This window comes from Rhinolophus sinicus, linkage group LG07 (assembly GCF_036562045.2).
Source record: "Rhinolophus sinicus isolate RSC01 linkage group LG07, ASM3656204v1, whole genome shotgun sequence".
In the NCBI taxonomy this organism is placed as follows: domain Eukaryota; kingdom Metazoa; phylum Chordata; class Mammalia; order Chiroptera; family Rhinolophidae; genus Rhinolophus; species Rhinolophus sinicus.
This window is the reverse complement of record NC_133757.1, coordinates 111135938-111163841: the sequence shown is the minus strand read 5'-3', so window position 1 is coordinate 111163841 and position 27904 is coordinate 111135938. Positions and strand designations below refer to the sequence as shown.

At 35.8% G+C, this 27904-nt stretch overlaps 1 protein-coding gene across 1 annotated transcript; it reads left to right on the top strand.

The window, feature by feature from the left end:
* The first annotated feature begins 748 nt into the window (after positions 1 to 748).
* On the top strand, positions 749 to 27581 carry USP38 (ubiquitin specific peptidase 38). The gene is made up of 10 exons (XM_019730777.2): positions 749 to 1925; positions 3513 to 3648; positions 8428 to 8557; positions 10298 to 10399; positions 13515 to 13673; positions 15560 to 15753; positions 18344 to 18437; positions 20740 to 20846; positions 21989 to 23351; positions 26367 to 27581. Exons 1-10 carry the CDS (start codon positions 1244 to 1246, stop codon positions 26526 to 26528), a joined length of 3129 nt encoding a protein of 1042 aa, XP_019586336.1. The 5' UTR covers positions 749 to 1243; the 3' UTR covers positions 26529 to 27581.
* Positions 27582 to 27904: the final 323 nt, after the last annotated feature.

The window sequence follows — 27904 nt, the reverse complement described above, 5'->3', positions numbered from 1 at the left end:
ATTTTCCAGTAACTCTCCTCCCATTTTTTGGATAGCTTATAAACTTTCCATATACCACAAAAGCTCACTAAAAAAGGTATTTGCTAGAGGCTGGATGAAACAAATCTCTACTGATACCGACCATCACTAAATGCAGCCGCAGCCAACATAGTCCTTACTTTATTAACCACAATGGAGGAAAAAGGCACCCTAGGAACCCTAGCTCATTTCTTGATGAATAAGCCAAGACCTTAAAGGAGTTCTCCTCAATCCCAGTTTTGAGGGCTTTTTCCTTACTTTCTCCCCAAGTGCTAGCGTTTCCAAAACTTTCGCCTTCACAAGATTTTACATAAACAGCACTTTCTCTGGATTTCACGAGTAACCTGACCTGACAGACCCTACAGAGAACGGTAGGTGGGAACCCTCGAGTCGAGGCCACTTCCTTAAAGCACGCTTCAAGCCGCTCCTCTCGGAAAGCCGCCTGTGACTTGACACACGAACCCCATGACGCTAGCGTCGCCTTGGACTCCGCTTGAGGCGGCCGCGCCTGCGCAGCAGCAAAGGGGTGGGTGGGGAGGACACCGAGCACAGCCCGAGGAAGCCGGGGAGTTGGGGCGCAGGACAGAGGGAAGAGCGGGAGGAAAGGAGTGTTGAGGAGCCGAGGGGCGGAGGAGCGGTGGCGCTGAGGGACGGAAGGGGCGGGCCTTTCCTACGTCATTCACTTCCTGTTTGCGGAAACTTCTGGATCCGGGTCAAGGGTGTTCATATCCCCTTCTCCCCGGCTGATCCGGCACCCTGGGTGACAGCGGCTCCAGACTCAGCCCGGGGCCCGTTTCATCTCACGATCTGCTGGAGCCCTGACGCCCACACCTGCCCCGCGACGCGGAGGCGCGCTTCCTCCACCTACAGGCTCGCCGTCCCGGGCCCTGAGCGCCCGCTGCCGCCGGCGGGGGGGCGTCCTGCTGGCCCCTCCGTGCTGATGCCGAGAAGGACCGCGGGCCCGGCGCGGCGGCCAAGTGCGGGCCTCGGGCTCATTAGGCCTGCTGCGGGCGGTGCCGGTTCTTACGCGCCCCAAGCTTACCATCTGCTGCCCGGACTTGGATGGACCCCTCTGCCCGATAAATGTGGCTGTTGAGGCGGCCGTGGCGGTGGTCGGTCCCGCTGCTGCTGCGCTCCAAGTTCACCTCCGCCCCGGGGCTCTCCTGCCCCAACTCGGGGCTGTCGCCGCCCGCTCCCCATCCCCTGGCGTTGCAGCGTGGCGACCATGGACAAGATCCTGGAGGGCCTGGTGAGTTCTTCGCACCCGCTGCCCCTAAAGCGGCTGATTGTGCGGAAAGTGGTGGAATCGGCGGAGCATTGGCTAGACGAGGCGCAGTGCGAGGCCATGTTTGACCTGACCACCCGGCTCATCCTGGACGGCCAGGACCCCTTTCAGCGACAAGTGGGGCACCAAGTGCTGGAGGCCTACGCACGATACCACAGGCCCGAGTTCGAGTCCTTCTTCAACAAGACGTTCGTGCTGGGCCTCCTTCAGCAGGGCTACCACTCACTGGACAGGAAGGACGTAGCCATCCTGGACTACATTCACAACGGCCTGAAGCTGATCATGAGCTGCCCGTCGGTGCTGGAACTCTTCAGCCTGCTGCAGGTGGAGGTGCTCCGTATGGTGTGTGAGCGGCCGGAGCCGCAGCTGTGTGCCCGCCTGAGCGACCTTCTGACCGACTTCGTGCAATGCATCCCTAAGGGGAAATTGTCCATCACCTTCTGTCAACAGCTGGTTCGAACGATAGGCCACTTCCAGTGCGTGTCCACTCAGGAGAAAGAGCTGCGAGAATATGTCTCTCAGGTGACAAAAGTGAGTAACTTGCTGCAAAACATCTGGAAGGCGGAGCCCTCCACACTGCTGCCTTCCCTGCAAGAAGTTTTTGCAAGCATTTCTTCCACAGGTAAGGGTCATTATATTCCAAGACACTCTATCTTGGAAATTCAGTATGTCTCTCCCATACACACACCATGTTTGCCTCCCTACCCTGAAAATATTGTTAATGGACAGCAAATCTTAGTACCCGCATCCAAAATTTTATTCCAATCCACTACCCTATTTAGGCTGTCACTTTGTACCTTGAAAAACAGACCGTGTTTTTATTTTAAAGGATGGGAACGTCAAGGTCTAAGACTTCTGGCCCTAAACAAGTTAATCACCCAGCCTCTGCTCCACTTAGGGAATGCTTTGAGGATGACAGCTCCTACATAAAGCTTCTATTTATTAGTGACTAATGGTAGTGTACTAAGGTTTACCATATTATTACTGTACTGTGACCCTATCATTTTGTTGTAATGAATTTTTATCCTGTTTTGTAATTTTGCCATTTTTTTTATTCATGGACTTTGCATTTTTATTGCTGGATTATCCTAGTTAACTATGTAGTTTTTGAATAATGACATTTTCTGTGTACAGTAGTGTTTGTGAGAAGGACACAGGTAGAATGAGGGAAGGGAAGGACTTAAATAGCTGTTTTTCCGCTAGGGATATGACCCACCAACTGCATCCTTACAAAGCGGTGAGGGGTCAAGTGATACTTGGCAAAAAAATGCTTTGTCACCCCAGAATTTTACCTGTGCCTTTACATTCCTTGTTCTCACATGGAGCTTCCAGCTCTGTACATTGTGAAACAATAGATCCAAAACTGTTCACTTCCTCTCTACTTGGTACAACCATTCTCCCTGGCTGTTATTGGAACTTGAACTTGTGAAGGAGGTGTCTGTCCTCCTTAATCTTGAGAACCAGAAATAAGAGTACAGTTTTAATAAGCTCCATGCGTTCTGATGAATTAAATGTAAATACATTTATGAAAGAATTACCAACTGTTTATTTGCTGTATCTGGGTTGATTTCTTTTTTTAATTGTAATTCTTGTATTGCCTGTGTTGCTAGAACTCTTAGATTTCCCCAGAACATTTTCAGCTGTAGCCATAAAGGTGCTCACCTTGGATTTGCTTAATTTTTATATAGTTTAAGTGAAGTCTCTCTCCAAAATTCACTTTAATTTCTACCTTTTTAATAAATTTTTAAAAATCTTTGTTAGAGCAATGTAATGACTCCTGTAATTAATACTTGTAAGTTAATTTGGAGGGTCTAAAGTGGGAATTTAAATGATACCTTGCATTTCTTTTCTGACTACTACTTTACAAATGAATATTTTTAGCACAATGATTTAATGTTAAAGGATGCAAGAAAATAAAGTAACGTGACTAAGCATGGCAATAGTGAACAATAGTTTTTATATTGGGATAGTTCTGTCTATAGCATGAGTAATCATTGCTACTCACTCTTAATCTCTAACTTCTATAATTTAACATCCCTTTTATGTTAGACTCTACCCATGAGGTGGAGCGTAACAACTGCTTCCTGATTAACACCTTTGCTGCAGTTACATTTTTTTTATTTTTTTTATTTTTTGGTTAATTGTTCTCTCAATACTTCACTTGAACCTTCTTGCAATATTCCTTTTTCTTTTTAATTAAAAAAAATAGATGCGTCATTTGAACCTTCTGTAGCATTGGCAAGCCTTGTGCAGCATATTCCTCTTCAGATGATTACAGTTCTCATCAGGAGCCTTACTACGGATCCAAATGTAAAAGATGCAAGTATGACCCAAGCTCTTTGCAGGTACTTCTTCATGACAATATAGACGGTAACTGTAGATTTGGGAGGAGGAAATAGTTTGTTGTATTTTGTCAATAATGAAAGACTGAAGAGAAGTGTTCAAAATTGAAATCATGGAATCAAATATAGAAAGATTCTCCAAATTAATTGTTTATCTTACTGTATGCGTGATAGGCATCCCAGTAATTCACAAATCCATTTTCAATTCAGTGTTTTTTTTTTAATTCCAAAAACATACACACATATACTCTCATTATATAGTCAGGAGTTGGTTGGATTGTCAATATATTTTTCTAACTTCTTTGCTCATTATTGTTTCTTGCAACCTATTTCTTCCCTCTGGGATCTTTTTTTTTCCTAGCTAATTTACTTTCATTCAGGATCTCTGGGTAATAGTTTGCATTTGTCTGTTTGAAATGTCTTTTTCTTCCTTATTTTTCTTTCTCATTATTCAACAATAGCTATTCCCGTGGCACCATGCTGTTAGGATCTTCTTCATAGTATCTGTTTTTATTTCCTTTTCCCTTTATTCTTATCACTTTATCAATTCTCATTTATACTCATATGTGGTTGATTTCCAAGTCCTTATGTAAAGTCCTCAGTATTCATTTGCTTTTAAGAAACACTCTTATCGCCCCCATCGCTCCATAATGAAACTCCTATGTCCTTGTTTAGCAGCAACTCTATCAGTGTGATTGTAACAGCACTAAAATTTCTTTCTTTTTGAGATGACTGTATCATAAATTATGTTGTCCTATGCATAAAATAGAATGAGATTCAGAGAATTATAGATTTCACAAGTGAAAGTGAAATTAGAAATCAGTTGGTCCATTGCCTAAGTATTAATAGCTAACATTTTCATTACATGCCTTAAGACCACCAGTCTGGATTCCAGCTGGTCTTTTGGCCAGGAGGGACTTAACTCTCTTCTCTCAGTCATCCTGACCTACTCATTTTTCCCTTCTGATGAAGAAACCACAGTGACTTCTACCACTTACTAAATCAAGTGCAAATTCTACTTCTTGGCATTTAGCGCTCCTGGTCTTAATTTTTCAGTCTTTTCAAAACAACCATGGTATCCAATTAGAACTTTTTTGTAGTTGTTTTTATAATATATTTGGAAATTAATTTTTACTTATTCACGTCTATGAGAAAAATTGTGATCCAGGTTTTATATTTCATTTCCAGTTTAGCTACATGATCATATTTAACCCATAATCTACCTAGAGTCATTATTCTTATTATATTACAAATGTAACTGAAAAGGATAGCAATGTTTATTTTTACCATACTCCCACCTTATACTTCCCCACACATAGCACTTATTATGTTTTACTGTTCATTTTTTATAATCCAAAGAAATGTAAATGCAAATGCCATACTAGGACCAGATAAGTAACATTAAAGTATGAAACAGGCCAGGTGCACTTGAAATAATAGGGAATGAGGCATACAAGCACCTTCTAAAAAAGAAAGCTGATCTTCAGCTGTCTTGTTGCTGCAAGGAAATTTGAGTTCCGTATTACTGATCTGATTTTTCAAAAGAAACCTTAAATTCAGTTTTTTTATGTGAAATTTCCCAATTTTTAAAACATTGGAACAAATAAAACTGAAGGCTGGATCTAGCCCTGAACCTGCCATCTAAAAGTGAAAATTGATTTCATTCTCCACAAATTAAGATTATATCAATTTTGTGGTCTTTCATAATGTTGCCAATTTTAATGTTAAGGTCTTCAAGTTTCATGTATTTTTTTTAGCTATAGAAAGAAATGGTTTCAATAAATTTGAGCCCCTTCTCAGTGCCACACACTATGCTAAGTATTGGGAATCCAAAGATTAAAGATTAAACAACAACAAAAAGCAAGATCACTGCTCTCAAGCGCACGGTCTAATGGAGGAAACAAGACTTCAAAGTACATAAATTACAGCTACAGTTAAATGTTCTTTAAATTCTTTAAATATTAAGAAATTAAATCGGTACATCAGGGTTAAGTGTCTTCAAAGTCAAATAGTAACCAATACCTGGTGGATAAGATTACTGTAGTTAACCATAAAAATAACTCGGCCTGCAGTGCCTGTGCCTGAGAGGATTTGGACATGCAAGTTCAATCAAATTGACGCAGAACTGGAATATAATTAAAATGTAGCCAAAAACATTGTATCACGCAGAACTGGAATATAATTAAAATGTAGCCGAAAACATTGTATCACTCGCCGGCAGAGCTGAGTTCAGATACCAGTACTGTTATTTATTAATTGCCTAACCATTGATACATTTTCTAACGTGTCTTACTAATTTAAGGGCAGAAACCATATCTTACTATTATATTCTCAGCACTTAACCCCGTACCAGCACCTAACACAGTACCTGTTACGTAATAGACACGCGAATATTTGTGGCTTCTAATTTGTGCTACTTCTGATTGAAGTTTCTTTAGGGTAATCAGGAGGTTGGGTACACATGGGATAAGGTAAATACTGAAATCCAGTTTTTTATATGAAATTTTCCCAATTTGGAACAATAAATAAAACTGAAGGCTGGAGCTAGCCCCTAGGCTGCCTTCTAAAAGTGAAAACTGGTTTTATTCTCCACAAATTAAGATTAATCTATTTTGTGGCTGTTCATAATATTTCCAATTTTAATGTTAAGGTTTGTAAGTTGCATTTTTTGGGGGGAGGAGGGTCTTTTTAGCTGTAGAAAGCAATGGTTTATAAGATTTATGAAATGGGATGCCAGAACTGGGGAGAATAGAGGAAAAGTCTGTTTGAGTGATCAGGGATAATGAAGGGACATGGCCAAGTACAATTTTCCACTCTGCCCACTCTCACCCTTTACCAGGACTCCCTTAGACGTGAGCTACAGGGGGTTCTGGCCGTAGGCCCTGTGTTCTAGGGAGCGCCGTCTGTTCCCTCTGTCAGTGCCACTCCCCATGGCACAGAGTCCACAGAGCCAAGGACATGTGCTCACACAATTCCTCCTCTAAACCACACCTTTTGTGTGTGTGTGTGTGTGTATTTATACTAAAAAAATATACACAGTGTACTCACATGATTTTCATTTAAACAAAAACAGCTTTTTCTTTTAAAAAGACTTACTCGTATTCTTGGTTTTTTTTCTTTTGTAATTCAACAATATCTCAGATCTTTCCATGCTAGAGCCCCATGGGTAGATTCATGTAGATCTTTCTCATTCTGTAAAACTCTACATGTTCCATAGTGTATTTAAGCCATTTCCTTATCGATGGACATTTAGATCGTTTGCATTTTTTCCATATCATAAACAGTGCTGCACTGAATATACTCTATGTACACAGATGCATGTGTCTCTGCTTTCTACTCCTGTATGTAGAGTGGCCACAGAGTTTTATGAACATCAGTCTAACTACAGTTGGCAGACGTAGAACAGCTGTCAGGGACTGCTTTAATGACTTACGACCATTATTGTTGGAAGAAGATGGCCAGAAAAACAAGAAGGGAAATACGATGTGTGTAGGGAACAGAGGGAACATACAGATAACTTGTAGTTAACATGCATTTGGACTTTGGGGCCCATTTTAATTTCTAATGGAACATAAAAATCTTACGAGCAAAAACCTTAATAAAGATAATACTCCAGTGTTACTGTAGATATAACATAGCTGTTGTGAAAATAACCAAATCAATTTATAAGTCAGTCTTTTTAATATTGAGTAGCTCTTTTGGTCATGTGTTAAAGTACTTAGTATTTATATTTTACATTTTGTATAATCGGTAGTTAGTTATTTATTGCCACATATATTAATATTTGGTGGAAGAGAGACATTCACAATGAGTGTTTCCAATGTCATATATTAACTCATTTACTCTTCATATCAGCCCTGTAAAATAAGCATGTTTTTCTGTAATCTACAAATGAGGAAACTGAGACATAAAGAGGTTAAATAATTTACATAAGTATTTAGGTTCGCCCAGCTAATAAATGGTGAATTGAAATTTTTAAACCACATCACTCTGACGTCAAAAACCTGTTTTTTTCACTACTATTTTCTTATTATATAATCCCCCAAATTGGATTACTGGATCAAATGATACGAACCTTTGGCCCAATTGCTTTCTAAGAGTCGTACCAGACTGCCTCGTGGTTGATATCTGACATCAGGGACAGTCTCCATCAGACCCCATATTACTTTGTCTTTATTCCCATTAAACTGGGTTGTTACTCAAGAAGAAAAACAATCACTAATGCAAAATGAGGCCATTTAGGATATTTACGCATTCAGTGCCCTTTTATCTATTTAAAGTTTCCTTTTGTTGTCTTTGTTTAGTAGGCTTTTGAAAAGGGATGAAGAAAACCTGTTTTACAATTCAAGATACAGTCTTTTTTAACAATGCATTTCATATTTATACTGTAACCATCAGAGGAAAAATTTTGATTTACATCCATATGTCTTAATTCAGGTTAGCTATATTTGAACTGCTCTTCTTAGAGTAAATTTGTCCAATGAATTCTTGATATCACTATATAGAATAAATTTAAAACTACGCAAAATGATAGTTTGTCAGAAGTTATTTTTATGGAAATGTGTCATACAAGAAACTCAGCTTACAATACACATTGGAAACTCCTTGCATACAAGCACCCATTAGACTCATTTCTACCTCTTGACCAGTGCTTTTCACAAGCAAGCGCAGTAAATATTGAGTCACGAAGTGAGTGTTTATCTACTGCAACTTATTATTCCTAGCGAAATAATGTTGACAATATTTTCAATACTGATAGCTTTGTTTTTCTTCAATTTTCAGAATGATTGACTGGCTGTCCTGGCCTTTGGCTCAGCATGTGGATACATGGGTGATTGCACTCTTGAAAGGACTGGCCGCTGTCCAAAAGTTTACTATTTTGATAGATGTTACTTTACTGAAAATAGAACTGGTAAGTGGGAGTACATAAATCTATTAGAATGCATGGACTTATATAATCTATCTTATTTTTATCTTTGGGTTGTCCCCTTTAAAGCATGTAATTTTGAATATGTTCTTGTTTGGTTTTGTTTTAAATAATAATTTTGAAAAGGTTTTAGAAATTCAAAATGCTATTTAAGTATGGGTAACTAAAATAATTTTGCTATTTTCAAAACTCTAATATGAAAACATATTTTTCCCATTATCTCTTGAATCCAACTAATCAAGCTTTTATTAGGATTATTCAACCAAAACTGCCTTTGACACCAGTGCTTTCCAATGTTGCTAAACCCAGGAGTTATTTTTCAGGCCTCCTCTTTTTTGACCTGTCAGCAGCTTTGACACAGTTGATCACTCCGTCTTGAAACATTTTCCTCACTTAGTTTCCAGAACATTATACTCTGCTAGTTCACTGGCATCTCAGTCTCCTGTAGTGGCTCTCCTGTAGTGGCCCTTTCTAACTTCAGAGTGCCGTAGAGCTTCGTCTTTGGTCCACTTTCCTCTCAGCCATACTTATCACGCATGTGTCCCATGGCTTTAAATAACATCTAAGTTAATGACTGCCAACTTTATTTATATTTCTAGTCCATTATTCTCCCATGAACTCCATATTCAGGTATCCAACTGTCTGTACTTGGATCTCAAATTCAACTTCTCCACTGTCTAACCCGATTTTTCCCTCCCAGACCTGGTCTTCCCTATCTCAGACGGCTGCTCCGTACGTCCCCTCGTTCAGGCCAAAAACCTTGAAGCTATTTTGGTCTCTTTTCACTCTTTCTCAGCCTGTATCCTACAAATCCTGTTATTCCCCTTTAAAATGTGTGCAGAAAGCTACCACTGTTAACCAGCCACATCACTACCACCCTGGTCCAAAGTCACCGTCATCCCTTGCTGTAATGGTGTCAGCAGCCTCCCTGCTCCTGCCCTTGGTCTCCTCCAGGTCTCATACAAGGTCCTACATGATCTGGCCCAGGCTGCTTCCCTCATCCAGTCTCCCAGTGTCATTGCCTCAGTTTCTGCTTTACACTGCCCTCCTTGCTACATCTCTAGTACACCAGGCTCAAGGCTTCAGGGCTTTGCAGTGCTAGCTTTGTCCTGCTTATTCTGCTCTTCTCCAAGGTACCTGCCAGGCTTACTCACATTCCCGTCAGTTTTTCATAGGCAGATGTCACCTTTTTCATGAGGCGTTTTTTAAATACCTTATATAATAAAATAGCAGACCCCTTTGTCACTCCATAGCCCCTGTCCATCACCCTGCTTTCAAAGCACTTATCTCCATGCACTTTTATTGTCTCTACCCACCCTCTAGGAAGTAAGCCCTGTAAGATCAGAGATTTTTCTTTGATACACTCATGTATCACCAGTGCCTAAAACAGTGCTGAGCATTAGTAGGTGCTCAATAAATATTTGGTGAATGAATTGAATGAATAATGGACCCGAGAGCTATCACCATATAAACATGATTTGACAGATTTGTATTTGATCAGTGGTATTTAAGAGTTGATTAGGCCATTATATTCCCTCAATCTCTGTCACGTTATCTCCCAACTGTCTCCTCCCAAAGTTTCATGACATATGTTATGGTAGGACTTTCCAGGAAGAGGGGCATACATGTATTCACATAAAAATTTGAGGCTCTAAGAAAATAACCATTGACTGGGTCAAAGGCTTCCTTACAAATCTTAAGATGGATATCTTGTCTCTTTTGAAGGTTTTTAATCGACTTTGGTTTCCTCTTGTGAGACCTGGTGCTCTTGCAGTTCTTTCCCACATGCTGCTTAGTTTTCAGCACTCCCCAGAGGCGTTCCATTTGGTAAGTTATGACACGAGCTTTCTACATTGAAAAACCTTGTCTTAAAATTTTAGTTTAATATTGAGTCACATTTGTATATAGTGGAAAGATTGTAGGTTAGTACTAAATCTATTTCCACGTAATTTTGTGATTTCTTAGAAATATGAGATTGTGGATATCTCTCCAAAGAATATATTTTCAGGATGTTTTGGGTTTCACCAAACTGCTGCACTTGTAACCACAATCAGCAATTGAAAATTACTATTCTACATGAGAGATGTCACATGTCAGTGTCACTGATGATTATCTGGTGCACATATGAACAGTTTAGAAGGAAAAAAATGGTTGAAACTATTGATTGCTTTAGAATTCCCAAAGCAAGAAAACATCAGCCCCAGAATTAGGAATTTTCATTCTCTCTCAATCCATATCCTTCAAATTCTATTGACTCCACCTTTAAAATATATCCAGAATCTTAACACCCCCTTTTTAAAATTTTTATTTTATTTTATTGGGGAACAGTGTATTTTTCCAGAGCCCATCAGCTGCAAGTCAAGTTGTTGTTTTACAAGCTAGTTGTGGAGGGCACAGCTCACTGGCCCATGTGGGAATCAAACCGGCAACCTTGGTGTTATGAGCTACTGCACTCTAACCAACTGAGCCAACCAGCCACCCTCAGAATCCTGACACTTTTAACCAGCTACATCACTGGTTTTGATTTGATTGGATTGGATTTCAGTAATTTGATTATCAGTTATTAATTATTGCAGGTGAGAAATGACAAAATTTATTTGGGGAACCTGTCCATTTGTCTCGGGCGTCACAGGAAAGCAGTGCTTTACCTGGTTACTCCCTTGCTCCAGGATCTGATCCTTAGTTTTACAGGACTAGAAGCTCATCATCAGTGCACCGCAATGTAAAAATCTTCGGAATACTGACCCGCCCCAAACACATTCAAAAGAGTGATAAAGAAGTGCAGAATTCCAGCTGTTGATTGTTTAGCTATATAACTAGCCTCAGAGAACTACATGCTCACATAGACTGCTCCGTGCCTCATTTCCACTGAAGGAACATTTGCAGGCTTTGTAGTAAGTAAGCCTTACTAACAAGTAATTACATTGTATGTTACCACTGAGGATGAATGATTTCTGCAGTTAATTGCCCTAATTGTGAACTTGATCATCAGTCAATAACCTTATGTCTGTTTGTCACACAAACAAAACTCAAACTTGAGCTAATATAGCAGGTGTACTAGCAGAATCTTCCAAGGGAAAAAAAACATCAATTATTTGTCCCTGTCTTCAGGCATAGTCATGTGTATGCCATTTGAGAAAAGGTTTATTTTCAGAATTTCTGGGAAAGAGATTCTCTAACATCATTTAATCATCCATTCTAAGGTTTATGACCGTTAGCCTGGAGCACATTCCTTAATCTCTAATTAGTCACTTACGCTATACTCTAAACCTCTTTCTTTGCTCACAATTTTTTGAAAGATGGAAGACATCTTACTTTTATTACTTTTTTCCTGAAAAAAAGTAGTTGAGATAACAAATAATTGACTTTGAATTATTTGGCTTATTGAAATAAACAAATATTAAATCATTCACTTAAGAAACAGATCTGAAATTGAAAATTGTGGTCTGGCCTAGTAAAGCCTAAAAACAAAGACCTAATTCCTGTCTGCACACTGTGTATAGCCTGACCTGCTACTCAACGAAAATTAACTTGGGCATCTAGTAGTGAGCAGGTCATGTGGTAGTTAAATCACCTATAACTAAATAACTCAGCAAAGAACTCGGGCTAGGAGTTACTAAGTATGAGGAATAATCTGGAATCACAAGCATCATTATTCATTATATTATACGTTTAAAGCATTTTTGAGCAAACCAAAATTAATGTTATAATGTGTTATTATGGACCAAGTTGCTTTTCATGTGCTTTCTATCATATAAGTGGAAAAGTATTTAAACAGAAGTAAAAGTATAAAAGCTTCTAATTAAATAAGTTATATACATTTTCTCAAGTAGTAACTTAAGTTTAATGGGTATTACAGTAATGTCTACAAATATTTAGATTTGATCATTCCAAAAAAAAAAAAAGTCAACTTGCAAGGATTTAGAAGTATAAATGCTTACTTAGATGTATATCTATAGTCCCATGAAGAACTTGGTCTCTGTGTCAGTGATAATATTGACCACATAGGATGTAATAATAGACAACTATATTACCTGATTGCAAAGACCAAATCTACACTAGGAAAGCTTTGGGAAGATACAGAATTGTATAATAAAGTAAATAATCATTTTAAAAATTCTTTCCTCTTTGTCTCTTCCCTCTCTCTCTCCCCCTTCACCTCTGAGGAAACAAAATAAATTTAGATATCTGACTATTTTAACAAGAGAATATCAAATAGAAATGCAGTAAAATTATAATTGAGATTTACGTAGAAATGAAGAAGTGATAGCCACAAAGTGAACTCATTAGGAACTGGTAGTTTCATGGTAGTAATGCTTTTTTTTTGATGGAGGTCAGATCAAAGAAGGTAGTGCAAAAGCTCAAATGTGATTTAATACCTCAAGCATAAGTGTAAGCCAGACAGCAGAATGGGAATAGTGGTGTTAATTTAAGAAGAGGTTGTTCTTTTTAGGGGGAAGGAAAGGGAGTTGATTGGGAGATTACTGTAATTATTGTGATTGCTGTTTGACCATAAGACCGTATTCTTTCAAGTGAAAGATTTAAAATTCACACTAGATGGAGCTCTTAAGCTAATTCTAGGTTTATCTTTTAAAAGTGTGTTCCTATTAAACAATCTGGTAGATACAACAGCCCTAACATTTTTCAACTTAAGGTGTTTTTGAGAATGGCAGCTGTGACTAAGTCTTGTTTGTGTTTTAGATGGAGTATAAGGATGAAAAGAGGGGTCTTACATGGAATTGCAATCATATGTGACTTTGAACACTGGCTTTACCTTGATATTCTATAAATTTTTAACTTCATAATTTTTTTAGAAAATGTCTGTGACTGAGCATAAAGTATTTGCTGATTGTGTAATAAATAATTACATTCCGTTTGTGGGCTAGAGAATTTGTTGCCAGTTTGCATAAATTGAGGAATGTTTATCTTTTTTTCTCTTCAGATTGTCCCTCATGTAGTTCATTTGGTTCACTCCTTCAAAAGCAATGGTCTGCCTTCCAGTAAAGCCTTCTTAGTGCAATTAACAGAACTGATACACTGTATGATGTATCATTATTCTGGATTTCCGGATCTTTACGAACCTATTTTGGAAGCAATAAAGGTATGATGATAGTTGCACCAGTGTTTGTGGTACTTCAGCCCACGATGTGATAGATCATTGTGAAACATTCCTGTAACTAGCTATTCAGTTTACTCCTTTGTGGTAATATGCTTTTTGTTTGAAAAATGCATTTAAAATCAGAATTCATTAATATTTAGGGGGTAATCTCTTATTTGCTGTAACTAATCTAAGTTAATAACCATATTGCTTTAGTTCTACAGCGCCATCAATTACAAGGCATATCTTTAAATTTACAACAGCTTATGGGGAACTTTGGTTAAAAAAAAAAAAAGGAATGGTACATTAAGTGACTACAAACATCGGAGTTGCATCCCAGTATCAAAAGTACAAAATATATAAGATGCATCTTAGAACCAAGAAAAAGCGATTTAATAAAGTATTTGACTTTGATTTCTTTCCTGTTTTTTGTTCCATTTTTGCTATGGACTTTTCATGAATTCCCATATTTCATAAATGCTTTACTTGAATTATTTGTGAATTTACCTGTTTTTCAACTTTGTATACATGTTGGATCTAAAAAGCACTGATTCTGTTTTTCTTGAAGAATGGGTCGCAATAAGTACACTTCCCTTCGTAAACTTCCTGCATAATCAGCACATAGCAAAAGAATTGGAGAACTTGCCTCAGTCGGACTTAATCAGAAGTTATTAGAAACCAGTTCTATTAACAGTATTTCTTTTTGAGGTCTGAAATACAATATAAGGTCTCATTATCTTTATTTCTTTTTAAATGAATACAAAACATTTTCTTCTTGCTACATAGTTAGCTAAATCAAGCTGATGTGGGTTGAGGCCAGAACACAGCATGGGTCAGCATACCACTGTTAAGACACTTGGACACTTCAGAAGTAAATGTCTTATGTAAAGAAGCTTTTTGTCATGGATTTGATAGTAATGTTAATCTCTATACTGTCACTGTGTCCATAGATGAAAGTTGGTATTGTTGTTAATTGATTGTCATTCTTCAGTGTTTTCCACATTGAAAATTCTAATAACTAAATTAGGCTCAGAAGAAGCAAGGGTCTCCGTCTTAACCCAATAGCTAGCTATCAACAACAACAACAAAATCAGATTAAAATTCCTTCAGAAAATGTTTGTATTCTAAAGTACAAGTACCAGATGGCAATAACAGTCCAAAAAAGCCTTAATGATTTTACCAGCTTTCCTTATTCTCCAGTGCTCTACTCATGCTTGAAATCACACTTAAATTTTTATCTCATATGTCACAAAGCGGCTCAGAGGAATCTGTATCTTGTAATAATTTTCAATATGGTTAAACATGAAATTGAGTTTTATTTTTCAAAGTCAGAGGTCTCTGTGCTTAGATGCTTTCATTTTTCATTTCCTGATTACTTTGAGCTTTTATTTCTATAGGTTAATACTGAATGAAAAGATATTTTAGCGAATGAAAAGATATTTCTTATTTTCGTTAGAAAATTTAAAAGAAAATTGTTTGTTTAGCTTATTAAATTGTGTGCATATTTAAATCCTCATTCTACTTCCTTTGAATAAGTGCTATTCAAGCACTAGGTTATACTCTGATCTCAAAGTTTTATTTTTAAAACATTTTGCTGGCAAATAGGAAGCATAAATCGTTCAAATGTGACTTGAATTCCTGGTTCACAAGTACTGCTCAACTTGATAAACTCTATCTTTAGGAGATACTTACTTGTTTTAGGAGACAATTATTTTTACATATAGTGCAATTTGATTTTTTTGATGACTGGTCAAGTACTCAATGATTTCAAAACTAAGTGGGAGGGGAAAAAAGGTTAAATGTCAGTGGAAGGATTTTCTTTATGGTGTTAATTTAGTAACAAAAATTGTTTATATTTTTAAACTATTTTTCCTCTTTATGATCTACAGGATTTTCCTAAGCCCAGTGAAGAGAAGATTAAATTGATTCTCAATCAAAGTGCCTGGACTTCGCAGTCCAATTCTTTGGCATCTTGCTTGTCTAGACTTTCTGGAAAATCTGAAACTGGGAAAACTGGTCTTATTAATCTAGGAAATACATGTTATATGAACAGTGTTATACAAGCATTGTTTATGGCCACAGAGTAAGTTTAAATTTGAAACCCCCCTTTTTTTTTCCATTTTAACTGTAGAAATTGATGCAGTCTGATGAGTTACAAGATGGTGGGACTGTCTTCACATTATTATAAATGGCAGAAATATGAATATTTTCATGTTATTACCTTATTCAGAAATAAAATTGCTTTTAGTGCTCAGGAACTACTAAAATGTTAACTTATATAAATTCTACTTTATATTTATATTGTGTGTTGTACTTAGAATTTTTTATATTAACTCTAACTTGATATTTATTAGTGTAACAAGAGGGAATGATTGAGCATATGCCAAAGAGTTTAAGTGTCCTCAAGTACTAATTTGTTATTATCCTATTAAGACAGTGTATTTTTTTTAACTTGTATATCTTTTGAGGGGACCTGTTTAGTTTTTTCTACTTGCAGATATTTTGCTGTTTATCAGATCAATAACTTCTTTTTAGCTGGTAAAGAAGTTTAAGCTCTACTTCCCACCCCAAGTTAATTGAGCATATGTGTAAACAGACGTGTTCCTTTGCATTATTACAGATTTACTTTCAAGTTTGTTCTTCTTGCAGCCAAGTGAATAGAAAATTAAAGGAAGTTAACTATATGAATGCCACCTGTAACAGTAAAAAAAAAATGATAAACTTTTCTTAAAGGCAAAAATGTAGTTGCATTTTTGTCTTCAATACCAATAGAGTATTCATAGAACTTGACCAAAGATGTTTACAATTGAGTTCCAAGTCTTTGTAAGTTTTTATGCCTACCTAGAGGAATCATAAATTAAAAGATGAAGAGTTGCTGTATTTTATTTTCTGGCCTCAAAATATACTATCAACTCTAAGGTGTTTTTTGTTTGGTTTAGTGTTTTCTTTTGTTTTTTGATATTTTTGTATTTGGGATTTTTTTGTTTGTTTTAAGAAAATGTGTATTCTTACACACAAGTGATACTAGGCATAAACCTGAAAGAATCCATATCTCACCACCAGAGGTCACCTAGTCCAGCTGTCTAACTGATGAGAGAGAAAACAGAGACCCAAAGCAGTTATAACTGACAACAGCAATTCGAAGAGCACATCTTACTGTACAGTGGCCAATAATACTATCTCAGAATAGGCAGACAACATATTTTATTTCTTTGGTAATATGTGAATTCTTCATGGTTTAAAAAAAATCTAGAAATATGTAATATAAAAATCAGATATAAAAATTTTTTTAATTAAAAAAAAAAATCAGACATTCCCATTACCAAAGAAAATTTAAGTTTTGTTCGCATTGTTCCAGACCTTTGTTGTAATTATAAATTTCAGCGACTACAAAAACAAATGTGTTGTTTTCTAAAAATATATTTATAGAGCATCTTATTTATATATTATTTTCCAGCCACTTGCTTTTGTTTTTATCTTTTAATGACTTATTTTGGAAATATCCCCATGTTAGGGCAATGACAGAGCTGACTAAATGAGTGTACCACAATTTATTTAGCCATCCTCCTATTGGTGAATATTAGGTTGTTTTGCTCATAATTAACACCCCTCTGCCCAGATGCAGAGATAGAGGACATGCCATATGCTCTCCAGAAAGGCTATAACATTTGAACTCGCATACTAATTAATACATGATTGCACCTATGACCCTATACGTTCAGCAGTAATTGATGCAATCAGTCTTAAAAACTTTTTCCAATCTGCAGGAAAATGTCTTTTTGTTTTAATTTGCTTGTTGCTGACCATTACAGAGTTTTTCCTGTCCATTCTTTGTTCATTTGTGTTTCTTTTCTGAATAACTTATTTTTTCCTTTGTGCAACTTTCTGTGGTGTTTTTTTCTTTTTCATGTTGATTTATATATACTCTGGATAATAATCCCTGGATGATTATGTATACTCTGGATGATTTATATATACTCTGGATGATATTCCCTTCTAGTCAGTGCAGTTCAAATTTGTAGAGTGTTTCATTTGCAGTCTTTTTAATTTTATATAGTCAAATCTGCTATTTTGCATTTATAGTGTCTGAATTTTAGGAAACCTTCCTCCTCTAAATTTCCCCCCCCTTTTTTTTTAACTATTTCTGTAGTTTTGTATTTTGCATTTAGCTCATTATTCCAAGTGGCATTTGTGATGATATAAAATTTTATCTAACTCCATCTTTTTCTAAATGGATACTCAATTGTTCCTATACTACTTTTTAAATAGTTTATCTTTTTTTCATCCTGTACTCACACCACAATCTTTAAATCACTCTAACTTTATAGTATGTTTTGATAATGGTATTTTTTAACTTCACACAGGTTTGAAAGAATTTAAAAATCGCTTATTTACGTTATTAATTAATAGCTTAACCTATTTGTACACGCTAACCCAGAAAATGATGATGATATCTGACAGTATATATTGCCAGGACACGTAGTATTTAGCATCATTCTCCCCTTCCTCCTTCACTACATTGTAAGTAGTAACTTTGCTGCTAGGTAAAGGGCCACCGGGTAAGTGAAGTTTTACTTTGAGGGTAATAAATGCTGGAACTAACTTCTTTGGTGCTTTTTAAAAATGCATGTGTGTGCACACAAGTATAAAATAATCACTATATTCTCTTTTAGTTTCAGGAGACGAGTGTTATCTTTAAATCTAAATGGGTGCAATTCATTAATGAAAAAATTACAGCATCTTTTTGCCTTTTTGGCTCACACACAGGTGAGTGTAAGTGTGTGTGCTATGTATATGTTAATATACATAACATGCATGTTAATATGATAATATTCTTTAAACTTCACATTATACCAAACTTGGTAGACCTTTTTAACTGATGGGATAATATATAGCTCACCCAACATAATAAATCCACTTAGAAATGCTAAAGAGATACTGTCTAAAGTCAGAATGCACCCTAAGTTTTTATTTCTTCCTCCTACTTTCTGTTCTTGTAGATGAATATTATACTGACCTCTTGTTCTAATTATAGATAACATCTGATTTTTCTATCCAATAAATAAGCTCCTTCATATTTTTAATGTTTTATAGATACTAATTGATAGATTTTTCACAGTAATTAAGTTCTACAGCTTAAAATTTTTTGATCATCTTTTATGTCCATAAATTAATCCAAGGAAATTAATTTATGCTAATGGCAAAAAAGTACCATATAGTAAATATTTATTCAACAGACATATTGATAGACATAATATGCAGTCGGATCAGCATTCAAAGAGGATTCCTTTGTTCAAAAAACTTAGAGTTCAACTTTTGAGCAGTACATATGAATAATATGTATCATTTATAATAATGTAATATTATTTTCTGGCTTCATTCTGATTGTCTGAGTCACAGAGGTCTAGAGTATGTAGTTAGAGCCAGAAGAGTGGACTCAGAATTGGTAGGATTGAGATGATGGGAATGCTACGTTCCTATCTACAAGGAGAGAAATACCTCAAGGGTAACTTCTTAAATGGAAGAATCGAGACAGGATTGACATGTGACATGACAGTGATGGCTTATGAGTAGTGATGGCTTAATATACATATGAGATGATAGTGAAGGCTTAATATACTCAAAGTGATAATTTTATTCTCTACCTGCAGAAAACAAATGCACAAATTAAATTTACTGTCTTAGAACCCAGGGAGATGAAATCTCCCTCCAACTCCCAAACAGTTTTTCCTAGTTTGACTTCTGCTCTGGCTTTATCACTAGTCTATATTTACTGTATAATATATATATAACATATGTGTTATATACATAACATATCTATATATATATATAAATACATTATATATGCTATATTAACTTACTAAATCAGAGCTATCGGAGAAAAAACTTTAGGAGGTTTCCATGCTTCCAAGAAAAGAATTAACAAGAGAACCTAACTGAAGTTCTGTCACAGTTGAGACACTGTCTGGTAGCAGGCCAACGAGGATTGTTTTAGGTAGGAAGATTTCCCTCTATAATTGAAAGGCTTATTTTTCTTACATTTAATAAAGGTAACATTTATTGAGCAGGTAAGTTTGTCTAGCTCCTGTGCTAAGTGGTTTACATGTATTACCTTTTTACTCCTCAGGACCAATCTATGAGGTAGTAAGGTAGTGTCCTCATCTTACAGATGAAGAAACTAGGCTCATGTTACCTGCTTTCAGGGTCATGCAAACAAGTAGCAAGATTGGGATAAGAACCAAATGACTCTGGTACCCATGCTCGACCAATACACTAAACTTCTTTCCTTCAAAATGCTATGAACACCCCTATTTTGCTAACATTTCCCTTAACTGAGAACTCTGTTATATATCACAAATATTCAAAATGTCAGGAGAATTGTAAATTTTCAGGTTATAATCACACCTTTTCAGATGCCTTTTCAGTTGATTTTTCATCATTGCAAAATTAGAATTTGAACGTACTTTGCTCCAAAGTCCATGAGCAACCACGTCACTAAGCTGCCTCTGTACTAAAAATAAAATTAGCAAGGTCCCTAACAATTGTGCTCACCTTTCTGTACATTTATGACATGTGTCCTCTGTCAAGGAAATGTTCACCTAACGTAGTTATGCTATGTATGTATGGCCCTGTAACATAGTCCCTTATTATTTTATCTAAAGTGTAGATTCATTAACATGTCTTTTTCAGATTTGGTTTCAAAAATTGTGGATTCAAACACATCACTGTCACAGAGGGATAATACCAGGAGCATTATAGTAAGAGTTAGATGTAATCCCCTCTGGGTTCTGATGTCATCCCCTCTGTATTTAGCTGTATGATCTTGGGCGAGTCACATAGTTTTATCTAGATCTTAATTGTCATTTGCAGAATGAGAAGTTATGACTGAAGGTTATCCAAATCTATTTCTAACTAATTTTATCTGCCCCCATGTTTAACACTTTGTAGTAAAAGTTAAGTGCAATGTAATTTTAAGTAATCTTTATTAAACATTATACATTCAGATTTCAGTTATTTGGTTCATTGTGTGAGAATCATTTCCTTGTATTTTCTCTACTGATATCAAAAGAGAGAAGCATATGCACCTCGGATATTCTTCGAAGCTTCCAGACCTCCATGGTTTACCGCCAGATCACAGCAAGACTGTTCTGAATACCTCAGGTTTCTGCTAGACAGGTAAAACGTATTTCTAAAGTTACGATTTGAATTGTGTTCTTTCATAACAGATTATTTCTAAATAATTTTTTTTAGCTTTAAAAACATATTTCAAGTGTTCGTCTTTAAAATACTTTGCATTTATTTTTTAAGTGTTCTTTTGTTTTTAATTTGGTTTCTTTTTTTTTTTTTTCCTTATTTGAGGCCAGCTGTTCTCAATGTGTGGTCCAAGGACCCCTAGGGGTTACCAAAACACTTTCAGGGGTCTTCTTTTCCAGCCACATATATGTGTATGTGTGGTTGAGGCCAGATTTTCTTCATATACTTCATCCAAAACACATCATGTTAGATTGAATGCAGAGCAGATATGAACATCCAGCTGTCTTCTTCTGTTAAGCCAATACTTGAAATATTTGCAAAATGCAAAGCAGTGCCGTTCTTCTCACTAAATTTTTTTGGCTTTTGAAAAATATAACTTTTTCATTTGAAAAGTTATATTAATAAGTAATGGGTTTATTATTGTTTTTACATATTTTATTACTTTCAGTATCAGTTTTAGAATGTGGCAAATATTTGATAGATATAATCACATAAATTAAAGCTCTTGAGTGCTTCAATTATTTTTAAGAATATAAAGGGGTCCTGAGACCAAAAAATGTAATAGCGTCTCCTGTAGACCAGTTCATAGTTGGGCGAATTTGGTATATTTTATTCTCTCCTTAGCACTTAGTTAATAAAACCTATTATCTTCTTTCATCTCCCTGTGTTTGTCTCCCTCCTGTTACATGAGTGACTGGTAAAGTCAGTTGAGCTCAACGTGTGCAACCTTCCTCCCACTCAACTAAGGATATGTTAAGTGTTTTCTTTGTGCCAGGCTTTCCATAAGATGCCAGACAGACGAAGATATATAAGAGCTTATGTAACTATATCATAATAAGTGCTATAAAATAGCAGTGTGAAGAAAATGTAATATAGGGTAGTAATAACCCGTAATTTCTATTCTAATCTGCATTCTCAAAGTGTTCCATACTCCTCTTGATTAAAAGAGGAAAAACTTGATTTTTTTAAATTAAGCATTATTTATATAAGCCACCAATATTTTTCAATAGAAATGACTTTTAACCTTAAGTGAAATAGCTATATAATGATATACTCTCCCACAGGCTCCATGAAGAAGAAAAGATCTTGAAAGTTCAGTCCTCTCACAGGCCTTCTGAAAGTCTGGGGTGCGTTGAAACTTCTTTACAGGAAGTAGCCAGTAAGGCAGCGGTACTAACAGAGACCCCTTACACAAGTGATGGTGAGAAGACTTTAATAGAAAAAATGTTTGGAGGAAAGCTACGAACTCACATATGTTGTTTGAACTGCAGGAGTACCTCACAGAAAGTGGAAGCCTTTACAGATCTTTCACTTGCCTTTTGTCCTTCCTCTTCTATGGAAAACTTGTCCTTTCAAGATCCAACATCATCACCCAACACACAGGATGATGGTCTAATGCAAGCCAATGTACCTGGTCCTTCAGAAGAACTAGGAGTTTATAATTCAGCAACAGCTGCCTTCATCTGTGACTCAGCTGTGAATGACAGAATGGTAGGCCGTCCTCCTGATGAGTTTTGCTGTACTGAAAACACTTCTGTCCCTAATGAATCTAGCAAGATTTTTGTTAATAAAGATGTACCTCAGAAACCAGGAGGTGAAACCACCCCTTCAGTAACTGACTTACTAAATTATTTTTTGGCTCCAGAGATTCTTACTGGCGACAACCAGTATTATTGTGAAAACTGTGCCTCTCTGCAGAATGCCGAGAAAACTATGCAAATCACAGAGGAACCTGAATACCTTATTCTTACTCTCCTGAGATTTTCATATGATCAGAAGTATCATGTGAGAAGAAAAATTTTAGACAATGTGTCACTGCCACTGGTCTTGGAGTTGCCAGTTAAAAGAACTACTTCTTTCTCTTCGTTGTCAGAAAGTTGGCCTATAGATGTTGACTTCACTGATATTAGTGAAAACCTAGCTAAAAAATTAAAGTCTTCTGGAACTGAAGAAGCTTGCTGCCCAAAACTGGTGCCCTATCTATTAAGTTCTGTTGTCGTTCACTCTGGTATATCCTCTGAAAGTGGGCATTACTATTCTTACGCCAGAAACATTACAGATACAGACTCCTCGTACCAGATGTGCCACCCGTCTGAACCCCTGGCGTTAGCTTCCTCCCAGAGTCAGGTACTAGCAAGAGACAGTCCCAGTGCCATTGTTGAACAGGATTTGGAAAATAAGGAAATGTCAAAAGAATGGTTTTTATTTAATGACAGCAGAGTGACGTTTACTTCATTTCAGTCAGTCCAGAAAATTACGAGTAGGTTTCCAAAGGACACAGCTTATGTGCTTTTGTATAAAAAACAGAACAGCACTAATGGTCTAAGTGGTAACAAGTCAAGCAGTGGACTCTGGGTAAATGGAGACCCACCTCTACAGAAAGAACTTATGGATGCTATAACAAAAGACAATAAACTATATTTACAGGTAAGTTGGAAATAGAAGAATCATCATTTGTGGAAAATATTTAAACAGGTGGTGCAATGAGCACCCATTTCAGTGAAATGAAATTCAACTTCTACATTTTCACATAATTTACAGAGTGATAATTCTGAAATTTGAGTCTGGGTTTATATGAATGGGTTCAATCTATATAACTAAATTGTCTTTCTAATGTTATGAATTAATCATGAAAAGTCCAAGTTAGATGCAGTATAGAAGACCTTACTTGTTTTTTATTACAAAAGATGTAATTATTATAAAATCACTACATATAGAAATACAGGAAGTTTAATAAAATGTGTTTTCCCTCTTCCCTTTAGTCCTACCTACCAGGGGAAACAACTGCTGAACTTGGTGTTTATTCCTTCTAGACCCTTGTATAAATATTTTAAGGGCTATTTGTTGACATTCAGGTAGATAAGATAAAAGGACACTAAAAGGTAGAATATGTAAAGAAAAGATATTTGTATTTTTTAAGGATCTGAGCAATAAAACCAAGGACATAATAGAACAATTAGTAAATAAAAGTCATGGAATAAAGGTAAGTTGAATTATAAATATACTTGTTGCAAGGAGTTAGTGTTTTTATTACTTTAAAGTTAATAAAGACCTTGCTCAAAATATTTTTCTTGGAAACCTGCCAACTTGCTATTAGCATGAAGGACCAACAGTAAATTATAGGTGAAATTGTCGGTGTATAAATTGGGTAATCCAAGTGATTTTATGAGTTTAAGTAAGTTTCTAAAAATTTTGCCTTTCAGTCACAACTCCTAAAAGATACAGAAAAGAGGAGAAAATAGGTCACTGTAGTACTGATTTTCAGAGGGAAGTTTTTTCAAAAGGTTTCAAATTTACTGTATTATAAAATAAACTGATACATTTTTATAGAAGTATAGCAATGTTCTAAAATGGCACAAAAACACTACATTTTACAGAAAAAAATTAGAAACTCAGAATATTTGTTAGAACTGATTCACTCACTACCAAGGATTCTCCTATGTAGTCAGAAGTCTTATGACCCAGAGAATAGAACCACATCCAATAAAGCTAAATATCAAATAAGCACAAGATACTAAGCATCACAATTCTTTAAAGAAGTGGAGTGAAGTTAAGAAGGTTTGGTTGAAATAGAAATTCTGTAATATAAAATATAGAAAATAAGGCCAAGTGCAATCTTGATTTTTAGAAATATGCAGGTTATTTATATATCAGTGATTGGGTGAAATAGTTTTCAAAGGGGAGACATGGGTTTTGAAAAGAGAAACTACTCTGATTTCTGTGATTGGAATGCTAAAAGCCGTAACAACTAATTGTATTGCAGCCTAGCTTTAAATGATTTTCTGTCTTGCCATTTACTCCATTATATCCTGATAAGATACTATTTGAGTATGATGAACCATTCTTTTTATTGTTTTAATGTCACTATAAAGGAAAACTGTTAATGTCCTTTATTTGTTTTTCAGTGTTGTGCAGTTGTTCTAAATTCCATCTTAAGTCTCCGCTTGGCAAGTTGTTTAAAGCAAAAAAGATACTGTTAAATTAAAATTTTATTTAAAAGTTACCTATTTTTTTTAAATTTATTTTTTAAGTATAGTTGGTATACAATCTTATATTGGTTATTAGTATCAGGTATACAATCAAGTGATGTGACATTTTTATACCTTACAGTCTGATCACTAATTCTAGTTAAGTGTTTAATTTCTAACTTAAAAAATATAGCTAGAACTTATATAATAATATTACTTTGCCAGACGGAGCAGAGTAACTGGGGTAACTGGGGTTTTCGTTTAAAATTCGGCAATAGTACAGTTTTTGTTATTAATGTTAACAGGGATTTTGAAAAGATTTTCAGGATGATTATGCCGAACAAGTATTATGCTCCCAGCAGTCGCTTTTAGACCTTGTTGACATCAACCTCATTGGAAACTTATACTCCCTTTCCTGAAAAGTGGGCGCATGCCAGGATAGTTTACGTATTCTTCCAAGGAGTTTGTGCCAGTTTTTAGAATCCACTTTATACCTCGCCAAATGAATTTGCCATTATTTATTCACTTTTTCTCCTTTTGTGGCTCAGTGCCTAATAGTGTTCTAATCGGAGATCACTAACATTTACTGAGCACCTAATATATGTTTGGCACATAGATGAATACGGCTCCTAATAAACTTTTTAATAATTTGGTAGAGAAAAGTTTTAGGTGATACAGTAAGGAGATAGGCTCCATTTTCCTTAGCAGTGTTTTTGAGATATTTTATTCCCTGAGAATTAGTCTAAAGAAAGAGTAGAAAAATCAGCCTTCTTTCATTATTTATTCATTTTACTATAATCACCCACTTCCAAAATAGCCTGTTGATAGAGAGTAGATAATCCATTATAACCTTTGAATTCTGCATCCTTTATATTAGAAAAGAAATCCATTCTTAACATATGTTGACGAGTGTTATAAGAACTATAATGTTTCTGTGGAGAAATTTTGGGATTGAGAGGCTTCTGTTTTCTTCTGTAAATTGAAGTAATGAAACAGAAAAGCCTTAGGCTCCATCATTCTATAGAGTTACACCAAGATTTTGTTCTCTATTTTCCCTGTTTCCCCAAAAATAAGACCTAGCCAGACAATCAGCTTTAATGCATCTTTTGGAGCAAAAATTAATATAACACCTGGTCTTATTTTACTATAAGACTGGGTATAATATAATGTAATATAACATAATACTGGGTATAATATAATACCAGGTCTTATATTAATTTTTGCTCCAAAAGACACATTAGAGCTGATTGTCTGGCTAGGTCTTATTTTCAGGGAAGCAACGGTTGTTTGCTCCATCAGTGATACACACTTTAGTAAGATTTGGAAAGGATTAGTGTAGTCAGTATTTTTAAAGTTACTGAGATTTGAAGGGTGCTTATTAAGGACTAAGGCAGTTTTAAAATATTTATATAGGTGATATATCCATCCATTGTATTTAGGATTTTAATTTCATAAAAATTATTTTGAATTGTAGGAACAAGAGTTGAATGCTCGAGCCCGGGCGCTACAAGCTGCATCTGCCTCCTGTTCATTTCGGCCAAATGGATTTGATGACAATGATCCACCAGGAAGCTGTGGACCAACTGGTGGAGGCGGGGGTGGAGGATTTAATACAGTTGGCAGACTCGTATTTTAATCCAGAGAGAGTCCAAAATGCACTGGTCACAAAACATCCAATGCTATGACTGTTAAAATGTCAGACTGTAACAAGTATTTTTTCTTTTCATTAGACCCTTGTACTTTAAGAAAACACACTCAGTGCTTATTTTTATTTTCTTGACAATACATTTATTAACAAAATGCATCATGGGAAAAAAAATCTACCTCTTAAAATTCCATTTGCTTTTATGGTTAGACATGCTTGACCAAAAATTTTCAGAGGAAAATATGTACCTGGTCCCTAATTAAGCTGCATTAAATTTAGTAGAGGCATTTAAATGATTCTATTCTCAGTTTTATGAACAAAAAATATTCATTTAGCATCCTTTGTAGAAGAATTGATGTTAGAGGTGAAGGGAATATTGTTTTAAAAAAAAGAAAATCCTTTATTTCCTGTGTAGTTACCCCATTATTAAATTTAAGTCTTTGAAAATACTGGAGATGATACAGTCTCTAATGAAGGCAATAACAGACTTTATCAAGCTGTAGTACTTTTCAAGTTTGTTTAGTGCTGTCTTCAGCATCACTGTATCTGCATTTCAAGTACAAATGTTTTAAAAAGGATTATTTATACATAAATGTGTTGAATTGATTTTAAGAAAGGTGCATGATCCTGTAGGAGCAACATTTTTACCTAAAAATTGCTAACTTTGTAGTATTTCTAATTGTTTAAGGATTTTAAAATTCTATTTCAGGGAGTCTATCTTCTGTGTTTTGAAGGAGGTGAGTTCTGTATGTGCCTTGCAGTACTGTAACTAAAAAATAGGATTCTTTGGCTGCGGAAAAGCTTTTTTAAAATGAAATGTTAGGAAGTAATTTTTTGTGCTAACATTAAAATTATAACTTTTTGAAAGGTATTAGATTTTCCTGAAGTAAAATATGATGGTTCTAAATCAATAGATGTTATAGTTCATTTTTAACTCTTAGAAGAATTCAGAGTAAATGAACCTAGTCAAGTAGAAAATCTTTATTGATTTTGTTACTTAATCCTCAGAATATTAAACATTGATCACATATTTTTAGAGTTGTACATCTGGGTTTGTTTGTTTGTTGTTGTTGTTTTCATTTGAGTGATACATTTTACACCATTTCATAGCTTCAGATAAAATGTTGAAATGTCAGACCCTACCATCCCACATTTTCTTTGCCAGGAAACTGAAACAAGTCATTTCTCCTGGGTCTTGATTATACAGCATTCAAGAGTTATCCCAATTGACCCCCTTCCTAAAGGTTTTAACTTATCCATGGCTGTACATTGTTCTAAAGATTGGTCTCATTTATTTTGAAAACGTTTTAAGGAAAGAATGTTCTTTGGTGATTTGGGGTTTATCTTTTTCCCAAGCTTTTAATGGC

Excerpts from the sequence above, each read along its gene's own strand:
- USP38 (XM_019730777.2), top strand. The coding sequence starts at position 1,244 with ATGGACAAGATCCTGGAGGGCCTGGTGAGTTCTTCGCACCCGCTGCCC. Across the intron at positions 1,926-3,512 it reads TGCAAGCATTTCTTCCACAG|ATGCGTCATTTGAACCTTCT; the intron begins GTAAGGGTCATT and ends TAAAAAAAATAG. Across the intron at positions 8,558-10,297 it reads CTTTACTGAAAATAGAACTG|GTTTTTAATCGACTTTGGTT; the intron begins GTAAGTGGGAGT and ends TCTCTTTTGAAG.